Raw genomic sequence first — 13,178 nt, forward strand, 5'->3', positions numbered from 1 at the left:
TTCCGATCGAGGTGACGGCACCAGCTGGTTGGTTCGATCAAATATAGTATATATAAAATTGAGTGGACGGGGATGCATGCATCATTACATGTGTGCGAAATTCTATTTTAATTTCTCAAGTCAGCGGAAAGATCCAGGAAAGATCGGTGAAAGTGATGGATGATGTTACCACTAGCTACTCCGATCCGTAGTACGTAATTACCAGCTGGAGCAGCGAACCCGGCCGTAAAAATTAAATGCTTTTAAAATCTTATTCTAATCTAAACGCTGGATTTGAGAATTAATTATGACTTTTTGTGTTATATATATACAAATGGTGTTATTACCATTTTCTTCTTTAACTTGTTGAGAGCAACCAATTTTTGCTTTTCGCGCGCGCCCATGATGCTACCACTACACCGTGTATTGGGGTCGGCCGGTGATCGGCATGGGCAGATTTATTTGCTAGCTGCCAAACCAGCGACTCTCAATCAGATGGCTTGGAACCTTAGCTGCACGATACTGGATACCTATGCTTGAAACTAGTATGTATAGGTCGCTAATTGGCTATGCTAATGGTTCGGTAGAAGTCGAGTGATTTCCTGTCACTCGCGAGAATTATATGAGTTGAATGTCTACTACCTACTGCAACAATATAAGGTCTACGGGCGGGGTCAGGGTACTATATTTTCTGGATGAGACCCCGTCTGTTTAGTGAAAAGATGCTAATGCCGCAGTGTGTGGTAGTGGTGATTAAGTGTTTGAACGTACTAGACACATGCCGAGAATATGGTAATCGGTAAACTTAAGTACTAGATTGAACCGAGGCCGGAACATACCTTTCCCACAGTCTTGACTTCGGTCTCATCTGGGATGACGGGTGCAGAGCCGGGCTCTGTAGTCGAGGGCGGTGGGCCTGTTCCGTGAAGCGGGAATTGAAGGAAAAAGTTGCACGTGTGACTCTGGGAGTAACCACGTGACTTGTGTTTAGGTCTGTCTTGCAAGGTTAACAAATTCGATTCGAATCGTCCGCTTCTCACGATTTGGGACTGCTTAACACTTTTGCCACATAGAGTAAGAAGTGGAATATGATGATGTTGAATATGGTTGAATGAGGAAAACTAATTGTTTTCCACCATGTATGCTATTGGATAGATGCTCACCTAGAATGGTTAATTGAACTAGAACCTGAAAGCTAAAACCTAAAATTAAGGATCTACTCTTTACTGCTTTTCGGCAAAACAAACCCCTCAAGCCAAAAGTCTTGCATGTCTAGATAATGGGCTAAGTATACACTTAGTCGGGTAAGTATTGCTGAGTATTAGTATACTCAGCCTTGTTTGTGGCTTTATTTTTCAGGTGGTACATCTGAGGATGTGGTTGACGTCATGCACGGGGTTCATCATGACGTCTTATTTCGTCGCTAGAGTATCGTTCATTTTTCTCCACACTTGAACTCTGTTGTACTTTTATAAAGTCAAATTCGGTTTGTAATAATAATTCAGTTTCATACTCTGTGCTCTAAAATTTGCGGAATGTTGTATTCTATGGACTGCTTTGTCGATCCTGTTTTAAGTAATTTAATCGGGATTTTACCCGACAGCACTGCCGAATTAAATTTTAAATGCGTGTTAACTCTGGTTGCCGTTTCGGTGATGATTAGCACACTTAAGCCGAATTAATTTGAACGGTACTGCCACAACCATGTGCACTGAGAATCTTACTGCCGCCCAGACGGCCCGGTGCTGCTGCAGCGGGCAAATGGCGTCGACGTGTTAGGATTATATTCATATATATACTACTAAAGTCGCCGCCGGAACCCAACTCAACCGCGCGGGCCGACCATGCAGGCCGAGCGGATGGGCGACGGTCCACGCCGGCGGATCCCGGTGGGAGCACGCGTACGTCGACCGATCCGGCCGTGCAGCTGCAAACCTGCAAGTCTGCAACAACTTTGGCATGCATGCAGCTGCCTGCGCGGCCTTGTTTAATTATCTGCCGGCCGGGAAAAAGATCCAAAGGGCTGTTACCATCTTGACAGCCCTGAACAGCGGATCAAACAAAGGCGGCCAGGTACCCCTTACACTGGCTCATCGTCCTGTTTGACCAAACAAACACACCGCACCAAAATTCTGTCACGGCCGCCGCCCCTGTTGCTTTGGTGGCAATTGCGGCACGCGTCACACGTGCTCGATCACAAAAGCTGCAAGCCCGTTCTTCCTTCCCGCTGCACAGAAGGCATGGAGAGAGAATTCCCGTCTGTCCGTCCGTTGATTCGCCGAGACGACATTCTCAACGCGCTGCAGAAAATGTGAAAAGCTTTGCTTTCCTTGTGTTGTGTCCCATCCCCATCCCATCCCATCCCATCCAGACGGCGACGCTTTGGACTGGGGTGTATCTCTCCAAGCCTGGAGCCACAAGCAACAGGCTCGGCGTGGGAAATGCCTCCACGCGTTTGGGGCATCGGGGCCACTGGGCCGCTGGATGAGATGAGAGATATTGTCACACACACTGACAGGGAGGCCCACTGCATGTCTTGCACAATCAGATTTGCAGCAAGTGTCACTAATTATTTCTATTGTACTCTGGGCTTGTTCAGATGCGAAAAGTTTTGGGTGTGAAGTACTGTAACACTTCTCGTTTGTATTTGGTAATTATTGTCCCGTCGTGGATTAACTAAGCTCAAAAGATTCGTCTCGCAAATTATAGTCAAACTGTATAATTAGTTATTCTGTTTAACTACATTTAATACTTCATGCATGCATTCAAAGATTCGATATGATGGGAAATCTTGTAAAATTTTGAAATTTTGAGTGCGTCTAAACAAAGCCTCTACTAGCTAGCTTAATTTAGATGGTTCTATTATTTCAGTTCTACTACTACAGTATTCTCAATTAGCATGCAGTTGGAGAACAGCTACCGCCACTATTTCTTGCTCCTAATCTTAGCTAGAGATGTCATATTACTATATATGTTCCTTTAATTTAAACAACTCTTTTCCAAATACACGTAGTAACAATAATGCTTCGAAAAGGTTGGTCTGGTCCAGCTTTGATACTTGTACCATCAATAATATATACACGGGAAACTTTATGCGAGCATATCGTTTTTTTTAATTACTTTAGTTTTTCTTTTATGAGCGTATGATATATTATCATATTTTCTTTGCCAGGCAAATGTATAATTGCTTTATTTATTAGCTTGTGAGAAAAGTGACGCTATTGTTCTTTGTTTGTCTTATCTGGGTTCCCAAGTTTTATATTTTCGTCCTTTTTTTGCTGCAAGTAGGTGTTGTTTCTACATATTCCAGACTCATGTATCTCGTTCTGAGTTTGTCGTTACACTTACCCCTATAAACACACGTATGCCAACCCAACCCTCATGAGCATCTTCGAAGATTGAGCTGATAAATTTTTTAGATTGACGAAGTCACCACAAACGCCTCGTTGTGGGAACGTTGCATACCACTGAAAGCATAACGACGTTGAATATTAGAATATTCACTACCACGGGAAGTCGAACCCGAGGTGCTACTGAAATTCTTGTAACCACTAGGCTACATGTCCCCTAACCAGCATTAACGGCAAATGATGACCGGTAACCAAGACAGAGGAGTTTGACAAGAACAACATCGTGTATCACATCTCTAGTAAAGAATAGCCATATTGGATCCAAATCATTTCGACCATTGTGACCCATCAAAGTTTGGTTTGCACCTGGCAAGTTACTTCTTCCGTTCAAAATTATTAGTTGTTTGGTTTTTCTAGAATTTTCTATGCATTTAGACATAATATATATGATATATCTAGATGCATAATAAAATCTACGTATTTGTAGAAAAACTAAAACAACTAATAACTTGGAACGAAAGGGTATTAAACTACTAATTAACAGGTCGTTCGTACTACTGTTGGTAATCAGTTGTACGGCCAGCATCATGAAAAGAAAACAGCGTGCGAAGTCCGGGAAATTATGCAACGAGAGAGCTACCGGCGTTTGATGATGGCACGAACTTTCACTCCCGTGCACCCACCCAACCGTCCGCAACAGACTGTCAGCCTGCCACCGCCGGGTCCACTGACCAGACACGGTTTGGTTTCCTCTCTCCCCTCCACTGGCGACGTCCACCGCGGCGCGACACCGATAAATACCGGCGCGTGGCCGCGCACGGTGGGATCCTCAACTCGAACAGCCCAGCCGCAAAGCCACCCCGGGTTTCCAGCAGCTCCGGCACGATCGCCTTCGCCCAGTGATTGAGGGTCAGGGAAAAAAAATTCCCCCGTCGCACCCGCCCATTACGACGGCGCCGGCCGAGCAGACGCCGCCGCCACGATGTCGCCCACCACCGGCGCCGTCGCATCCGCCGCGCCGGGAGAGGAATCTCCCGCCGCCACGGTGCTCCTCGGCAGGTACGAGCTCGGCGACCTCCTCGGCCGCGGCGCGTCCGCCAAGGTGTACCGCGCGCGGGACCTCCTCACCGGCCACTCCGTCGCGATCAAGTCATTCCCCAACCCCCGCGCCGGCGCCGAGGAGGGGCGCCGCCCCGTGGCCATCGAGCGCGAGGCGGCCATCCTCCGCCGCCTGCGCCACCGCCACGTGGTGCGCCTCCACGAGATCCTAGCCACGCGCAAGAAGGTCCATTTCGTCCTCGACCTCGCCGCCGGCGGCGAGCTCTTCTCGCTCGTCGACGCCTCCGGCCGCATGACGGAGGACCTCACCAGGCACTACTTCCGGCAGCTCATCTCCGCCGTGCGCTACTGCCACGCGCGCGGCGTGTTCCACCGCGACATCAAGCCGGAGAACCTACTCCTGGACGAGGCCGGCGAGCTCAAAGTCGCCGACTTTGGCCTCGGCGCCGTGGCCGACGACGGCAACCTCCGCCACACGCTCTGCGGCACCCCGGCGTACGTGGCGCCGGAGATCCTGTCGAGGAGAGGGTACGACCCAGCCAAGGTGGACATCTGGTCCTGCGGCGTGGTCCTGTTCGTGCTCGCCGCCGGGTACCTCCCCTTCAACGACGCCAGCCTCGTGAACATGTACCGCAAGATCTACGCGGGCAGGTTCCGGTGCCCGAGCTGGTTCTCGCCGTCGCTGCGCGACCTGCTGCGCCGCGTGCTGGACCCGAACCCGGACGCCCGCATCGACGCGGACGACATCGTGGGCCACCCGTGGTTCTGCCACGGCGCCGGCGACGAGGAGCTGGCCCGCCTCATGCGCGGCCACGAGGAGGAGCCCTGGTTCAAGCCCGAGTTCAAGGAGGAGGACATGGCGAGGGAGATGACCGCGTTCGACATCCTGAGCTTCTCCGCCGGGTCCGACCTGTCGGCGCTCTTCGGCGCCGGGCATGGCAAGGAGCGGGTGTTCGTCAGCGAGGCCGGCGCTGCCGTGCTGAGCCGCGTGGAGGCGGCCGGGCGGAAGGAAGGGTACCGCGTGAGGAGGGAAGGGAAGCGGGGCACCGGGCCGGTCTACCTGGAGGAGGAGAGCGGCGGCGGCATCGTGGCGAAGGTGAGCGTCTTCAAGCTCGCCGACGCGGTGTCAGTGGTGGAGGTTGTGAAGGGCGACGGCGCGGAGGCCGCGCTGTTCTGGACCGAGCGGCTCGAGCCGGCCGTGAAGCCCCCGGTGCTGTCGTGCTGAGCTGAGCAGGCCGCCGCCGAGGGTTCCTGGCTTCCTGCTCCTGGCCCTGGGAGGCGCCTCCGCCGCTTGCCGGGAATGGGATCCGTTTCCTTTGGTTGTGATGGTTCCTCAAAAATTCATTTGGTTGTTTGGCCGTGTGTGTGTTGTATGGTGCCTGTCACGCTCGGCGAGCATCAGAGCACTAAGCGAGCGAGGTTTGGTGCCGGGTCGGCCAAAATCATCATCATCATGATCGTCATCATCTGTATAATATTCCTATTCCGACGAGGCAAGCAAGAATCCTTGCGATGTTGAGACGAATCGGTCTCTGTCAGACTCACCAGAGGGTCGGAGGGTTGCTTCAAACTGACGGGATTCACAGCACGATGGACGAAATGAACGGAACGAACCCCGGATGCTTGTCCCCAACCGCGAGCTGCACAACTTGCGTGACATGGATCATGAACTTGTTTATTTCAAGAATGGACCATGAACTGCTTGCTGTGGGGAAATAAAATAGGAAGCAGAATTGCAACGTCAACGGGAGGCCATCTGATCGGCGACTAGAAAAAAACGCAGTTTGCCTTTGCCGGCTAAGTATAACCCATAATAAAAATATAAAAGAGTAGGTAACACGGTGATAGGATAGGAAGATGCACGCTTCACGCCGGCACATGGCTCGCCGGATAGCAAGATGGCGGAAGCCCCCGGAGTCAACCGCGAATGAACCGAGCCGAGGGCCAGCGCAGATTAATTATCTATGGGGTGCTGGCGCCCACCGTCACTCGTAGCGCGTAAGAACGCGGACGGACCTTGCTTCTCCGTACCGTCGCCTCCTCCGCGCTGAGAATGAGTGAGATTCCCCCCGGACAAGGACGGTTTTGGCGCGACCTACACGAGCAGGAGCAGCAGAGCATCCCGCGGCCACCCTTCTTCTTCGTTGAGCCGGCACATGGCTCGTACGTGTCTGCTGGTCCCTCACTGACAAGTGGGCCCGAGTGCAGTGGGGCCCACACGTCAGTCCAAATCGCTCATCGGTGCTGGCTGTTTTGATGCCAATATGCCATCGCATATGCTGCTGCTTTCCGGTACTAGTAGACAACAATGGCATGGGCAGTTGCAGGTGGAGGCGATAAGAGCACCGATTCCCATCGCGGGGAGAGATAGGCTAGCTGTGAGATCTGACGAGTGATGATGGGTGCTCAGCGCTGATCATCAGCACAGCAGAGCACCATGTGGGATGTTCGTCCGCCAGATGGCCAGTCATCCACAATGGTTTTCCTGTTGTTTCTTTCACTGATGATCGATAAGCAAGGAATCTCTGATAGACGCCTTGGCAGGGACAGTTGGATGCGGATGGATCGATTACATGCATGGCCATCGAGCTCGATCAACAGTTTTGAAACCAACTCATACAAGTAGCACACTTCATTCATGACCTCGAAAATTCGTGGCCAAATTTCATCGAGCTGCCCACACCAAAACGTCCATTCATAAGCAACAGCTTAGCTAATAATCCCCAAAGCTAGCTAGCGTCCCCATCAGCTAGCCAAACACGTACTAGTAGTGGCAGATGCAACTACTAACTTCACGGGTCCTTGAACGTACTCCCTCCATTATTTGTACGTGCTGATGCTGTCCTGCTAATAGCCATACTAGTCCTTATCAATCTGTGCCACCTCACCTCCCATCATATATATTCGTCTCGAAACTCCGCTGATGCTCTCAAAGTGTCTTTTTTCTTTGTCGATCATTGGTGGTTGCTAGGTCACATGATGCATTATGATATGAAGGTTGATGCATGGTGAACAATTGATAAAGGAAGGATGTTTTTTGAAGGAGAAGAACGATAAAGGAAGGATGTGGGGTAATTGGTGCTGACGCGGCGGGGATTATAAATATTATACTAGCCTATCAACTCGTGCACCCGCACGAACTAATTAGAATTAGTATAAAAATAAAATTATAGCCAATAATTATAATTATCTATCATACACGCTCTTTGGTCTATTAAATATTTAAATATACTAACACATACTCTAATATATATATTTCATTATCTAATTGCATTGAATTTTAATTTGCATCACACCTCAACACGTGTTTAATATATATACTTAATTGGATCATTTATTTATGAATTGACATTTTTATCTCTTCCATCATACATGAATACATGGCGAAACCTATTGTGGGCATTAATTATATATAAACAGTAACATAAACAATATATTAATATTAATAAAAATAGTAATTTAGAATTTTAAATTAGTACACTTTAATATTTTTTATAATTATATAATTTAGATCTAGATTTAGGAGTTACTTTAAGCTTTAATAATATCATAATTGGATAATTTATATGCAAGCATTATTTGCATTATTTTTATAATGGTATAGGTGGGTAATTTTTACAAAGATTAGGGTTACTGTAGATTTTTTAAAGTAATGGCAAAGGTGAGTAATTTAGATACATATTTAAGGGGTTACTTTAGTCAATTTTCATAATGTTAGAGATGCATAATTTATTAGAAAACAAAACAGATCTAATGACTAATATAATTAGAGTTTTCGGGTTGACGACCCAATAATTATTTATTTTTGTGAGAATTTGTCGGATTTCTCAATTTTTTAGAATGTTCATAGATCTTAACTAGGTGGCTTCGCGTGGATGTTTGGGAAGGAGCATCCAACAATTAGTAACAGTGAGATAAGATGCCGATGATGATCTGGGCGTGACCGAACAATAGTAGTAGTTCAGTGCCGTATATCGTCGCTGGACTATGGATCAGCTGCGGACGTCACCTACCGCCGACCAGTGGAATGAATGGATGACTGGCCGCCGGTTCACAGCATTGGCTGGTGGCTGCCTCTCCGGCCCTAGTGGTGGGCTTCGTTAATCCTTTGACTGCATGCCCACAGCATTGCCGGCGGGACGCGGGAGGCCACCGCGGCGGAGGGAGGCGTTGGGATCGGAAGCGTTGCTCCCGGTTGGGAACAGGAACCAATGAATGATTCTGTAGCAGTGAACGCCATGCCCCACGCCCCATGTGCAGTGGTGGGTTGCTTCTTCCGCCCATCCCCAGAGTCATCGGCGGAGGCATCGCTGGTTGCGTCGCGTCGCGTTCAACACGATGCTCCCGCGCTAGCTTTCACTGTGTCCCGGTCCCGCCTTGCCGTGGATAGCTTGGTGCCGTGTACGCCGGGCGTGACCGCGATCGCCGATCCAACTCAAAACGGCCGGGACAGCTAGCCTCTCATTGATGGCTCCATCGCCGGCGATCCTTCATGATACTCCGAGGACGGGACCGGCAGCATGGCAGGTTGAAAAAGTGCACGTACGGTTTCATTCCCAGCCATATATTTCTTTCATCACTGATTCTCCTACTCTGAATTGATGATGATGCAGCGGCTTCTGCAGCAAAGTGCAATTATGCAACGTATTCTAAGCACAAGTCAAACGGGAATTAAGCTGGCAGCGACTACTAGAGCTGGAAACGTCTGCAACGGGCCGTCGTCAGTACTGAACTAACACTGCTTTGCTTTGGATGCTGCACTTAGGTGCAACAAGTCTGCAACCCACACCCACTTCACGGGTCCGACGATGATGCTGCCTCTCCGGCCGGCCGGCTCCATTGTCGTCATGCGTGCTTTCCTATAAACACAAGTCCTTATCAATCCGCCATCCTCACCTCTCATCATCGACGAGGCATGGCAAGATAATGAGGACTGGATAGGGAAAAAGAATGCTGGTGCTGATCCTGTTTCTTGTTGAATTATTGTTCGTCTGATATATACAGGCATGCACATGGTGTCCCGATGCAAGGTAGGCCGGCCGCATTCTTTCATATCATGGCCTTGTTTGGTTTCCGCGCTAGGAAGTGCTAGGAAATTTTGACCGCTAATTACGGTGTCAAATAAAGCCGGTTTATAAAACCAATTCCAAAACCCCTGCGCTAGGAACTCTGAAGAATCTAATGAGATCTTTGACCGCGTGATTAGAGGATGATTACTGTAGCATCACTGTAGCCAATCATCGATTAATTACCGTTATTAGATTTATCGCGAAAAGTTATACTCATCCCTGAAATTTTTTTTATAAATAGACTTTATTTAGCACTCCATGCATGCGAGATTTTTTTTTTTGGGAAACGTGCATTCTATGAATTCTAGAATTGCAGGAGTAACCAAACAAGGCCATATTCATACGAGAGCACGCAGATGAACAACTGATGGATGATACAAGGTGGGCGTCAGTACGTGGTGATAGATATATGTAATGAATGTGATGATTGATTCTGCTGACGCAGCAGCAGCAGCAGCGATTTGGTCTGTGTTTTGGACCGATCAATGCATCAGAATGCAGTGAGCTGGACAATGGACAGTTTCGAGTTTGCACATGAGGCCATGTCCTAGCCTACAGCCCTACATGTGGCAGGGGGATGTTAACTCGTCACCTACAGTGCCTTATCATACAGTTTTCTCTAAGATAAAAGATAAAATAAAAAGTCTACCATTAGCCGTGATTGGACAATGTGTTTAACCCAGGATATAAGGGTCCAACGTACAATTTTGTCATCGAAAATAAACTAGAGACTAAGGGTTCAAATAAACGGGAGCAAAAACACACTATGACCTTCAATTCATACTTTCTCGAACAACCCAGTTAGTAATGCGCGCGCATAAACGGTTGAATTGTCGTTTCTCCTGACAAAGAACAATGGTAGCAATAATCCATAAATCAGACCCTCCAAATGCTAAATGAGAGTTGCTCCTATTTTTTAGGAGCCTCCAAATTTACTTAACTCTAGCAATAGTTCTCAATTCTAAATTACAATAGAGACTCCTTAAAACCTCCTAGGAATTAAAGGTGGAGGAGGGAATTTGGAGGCCTCGTCATAATAAAGAGTCTAATAGCGGGTCTGTTGGAGTATACATTTTTGGCTCTCTAAACTTGAGATAGCGATTTATTTACAAGTTCCGTTGGAATTGCTGAGTGATTTTTGACTAGGGCCTTGTTTAGTTGCTCCCAAAAGTTTTTGAAAGGAAGTTTTTTCATATTTGAAGTATTAAACATAAATTAATTATAGAATTATTAAGACTAAGTAATTCATCACTAACACATATTTACTGTAGCAATTTATTATCTAATCACGGACTAATTAGGCTCATTAGTTTCGTCTCGCAATTTACAGACAATCCGTGAAAACCGAAGTTTTTTTCATCTACATTTGATACGCTATGCATGTGTCCAAACATTGATGTGATTGATGTGTAAAGTTTTTGACTAGCAACTAAATCAGGCTAGTTCGTTCAACTTGAACCGATAGTGATGGGCGAACCAATGGTCTGCCGAGACGTGCAAATCCGGGGTATATGGTATAACGACGTTTTGTCATATATACACTCACTTTCCTTTTCATAATAAAGTACACCACGCCTTACTTTAAGGAACGGTTAAAACAAGTCCAAAGCCACCCTGAAAAAATTCATTCAAAAACTAAACGGTGCCAAATGCTGACGGAACAAACAATGCTCAGCTCATCGTTCAAACAATCAATTAGCAGGCCTGTATATACATGACGAACCTGTTTTCTTCAAGCTGGAAACCCGGGTTCACCACTAACAACTCCGAGGCAAATAAAGCCCGAACATGTATGAAAATAATCTCCATATATCGATCTGAGGACATGCATGGTGTCGCATGCCGAAAATGTGGTGTTTCTACTTGACCTGAACACATCAACGTCTCGATCGGAGAGAGCTGAGGAGAATACGAATTGGAATACTACATCGATCACCTCCTGTCTGAATGCCTCAACACATCACCGTCACGGCATGGAACCTACTCTTCCTCAGTCCTGAAATATAAAGTATTGAAGGTTTAAAATTTGTACTCGGTACTTTAGGATTTTTGGATAATAAGTATCACTACTAGAAAAATGTCTAAGGGCACCGGTTGCATGTGCTCTTTGGTACCGGTACCCCGAAAGTGGTACCAATGGCTCGAGTCTTTGGTACCGGGTAAAATAACCGGTACCTAAGCCTTCAAAATTCACGCAAAATATTCTCTTTGGTTGGGATTCGAACTCGTGACCTCTAGCCTAGTGTGTTGTTCCTTTACCATCTCAGCTACACAGTTGTTCTGATTGAGAAGGAGATATATTCCTTTTAAAGTAACCCATGGATGAGCCTAAAATACCGGTTGGTGTTACCAACCGGTACCTAAGGCTCGTCTATAGGTACTGGTTGGTGGAGATGAACCGGTGCTAAGGCCCATTCAAAGATTTTATCCACCCCAAAAATACCGGTATGGAGATGAACCGGTACCTATGCTACTATAGGTACCGGTTCATCTCCATACTGGTACTTTTGGGGTGGACGTAAGACTTGTTTTCTAGTAATGTATTAAAGAAAATAATTAAATTTCCCTTGGCTCTTAGCTATCCTTTTCTATTCATCCATCCCATGCTTAGTCTTAAGAACAACTTTAATTATAGCCGGTAAACGAAGAGCTCTTGAAGGTACATACGTCTTTTATTCTTTCTCTTAATATATCTTAAATTTGCTATAATGCCTTATATTACAAGATAGAGGGAGTAGTTGACTATTGTAGTATTGTGGCTAACCAAAATGTGTGTGGAAGTGGAAGCTAATCAGCACCAACAAGCAAAATATCAAATTCATAAATAAAGAAGAAATCTAGAGGAAGAAGATTACAACTTGCAAACGCAAACGGTACGTTTTTAACCTGGACGTGACGGCTGCCGTACTTTTGTGTCCAAATGTGAAATGTACGGCCGATATGATAGTTCCGCCGCCATATCATATTCACTTTAAGTTATCATCATCACCCATAGTAGGAGTAGTATACGCAAGCTAGCTGTCCGTGACCAACCGGTTGGGCTATACCTGCCAACCAGGCTTCCATACATGTGTTTAGCTGGCATTCTGGCAATCGATCAAGCTGGGAATGGTACACACCGACACGGGATCTTACCAATCGTTTTCGTGATTCAGATTCACACGCCGGCCGGCTGGCAATCTGCATGACCACCGTATGTGTGATATTTCCCAGCTGTATTGTATAGCATTTAGAAAAATGTTGGTACGAATTTCTTATTTTATTTTTATATTTATATGAATTAGCTCTAAAGTTATTTTTTTATCGAACCAAATTTTTTGAATTTATAAGAAATAGAAATCAGCTTTGAAACCACCCAAGTGGTAAGATTTATTTGGTTTTCAACAGTTGAATAGTCATGTTATTTTTTTTTTTGAACGAACCGCACATACACATGTGGGTACACTGTCTTAATAGTTGAGCAACAACATTTTTTTCTGTCATGATTACAGTATATTTACCTGTTTCTGAGATGCTGCACTTAGGTGCAACAAGTCTGCAACCCACACCCACTTCACGGGTCCGACGATGATGCTGCCTCTCCGGCCGGCCGGCTCCATTGTCGTCATGCGTGCTTTCCTATAAACACAAGTCCTTATCAATCCGCCATCCTCACCTCTCATCATCGACGAGGCATGGCAAGATAATGAGGACTGGATAGGGAAAAAGAATGCTGGTGCTG

At 46.7% G+C, this 13,178-nt stretch overlaps 1 protein-coding gene across 1 annotated transcript; it reads left to right on the forward strand.

The window, feature by feature from the left end:
• Positions 1-4,138: 4,138 nt before the first annotated feature.
• LOC120662172 (CBL-interacting protein kinase 29-like) lies at positions 4,139-5,913 on the forward strand. Its single transcript, XM_039941292.1, has one exon. It carries the CDS (start codon positions 4,312-4,314, stop codon positions 5,611-5,613), a length of 1,302 nt encoding a protein of 433 aa, XP_039797226.1. The 5' UTR covers positions 4,139-4,311; the 3' UTR covers positions 5,614-5,913.
• Positions 5,914-13,178: the final 7,265 nt, after the last annotated feature.

The sequence above is a fragment of the Panicum virgatum genome, chromosome 2N, assembly GCF_016808335.1.
Source record: "Panicum virgatum strain AP13 chromosome 2N, P.virgatum_v5, whole genome shotgun sequence".
NCBI classification, from domain to species: domain Eukaryota; kingdom Viridiplantae; phylum Streptophyta; class Magnoliopsida; order Poales; family Poaceae; genus Panicum; species Panicum virgatum.

Coding starts and splice junctions, on each gene's coding strand:
- LOC120662172 (XM_039941292.1), top strand. CDS start 4,312: ATGTCGCCCACCACCGGCGCCGTCGCATCCGCCGCGCCGGGAGAGGAA.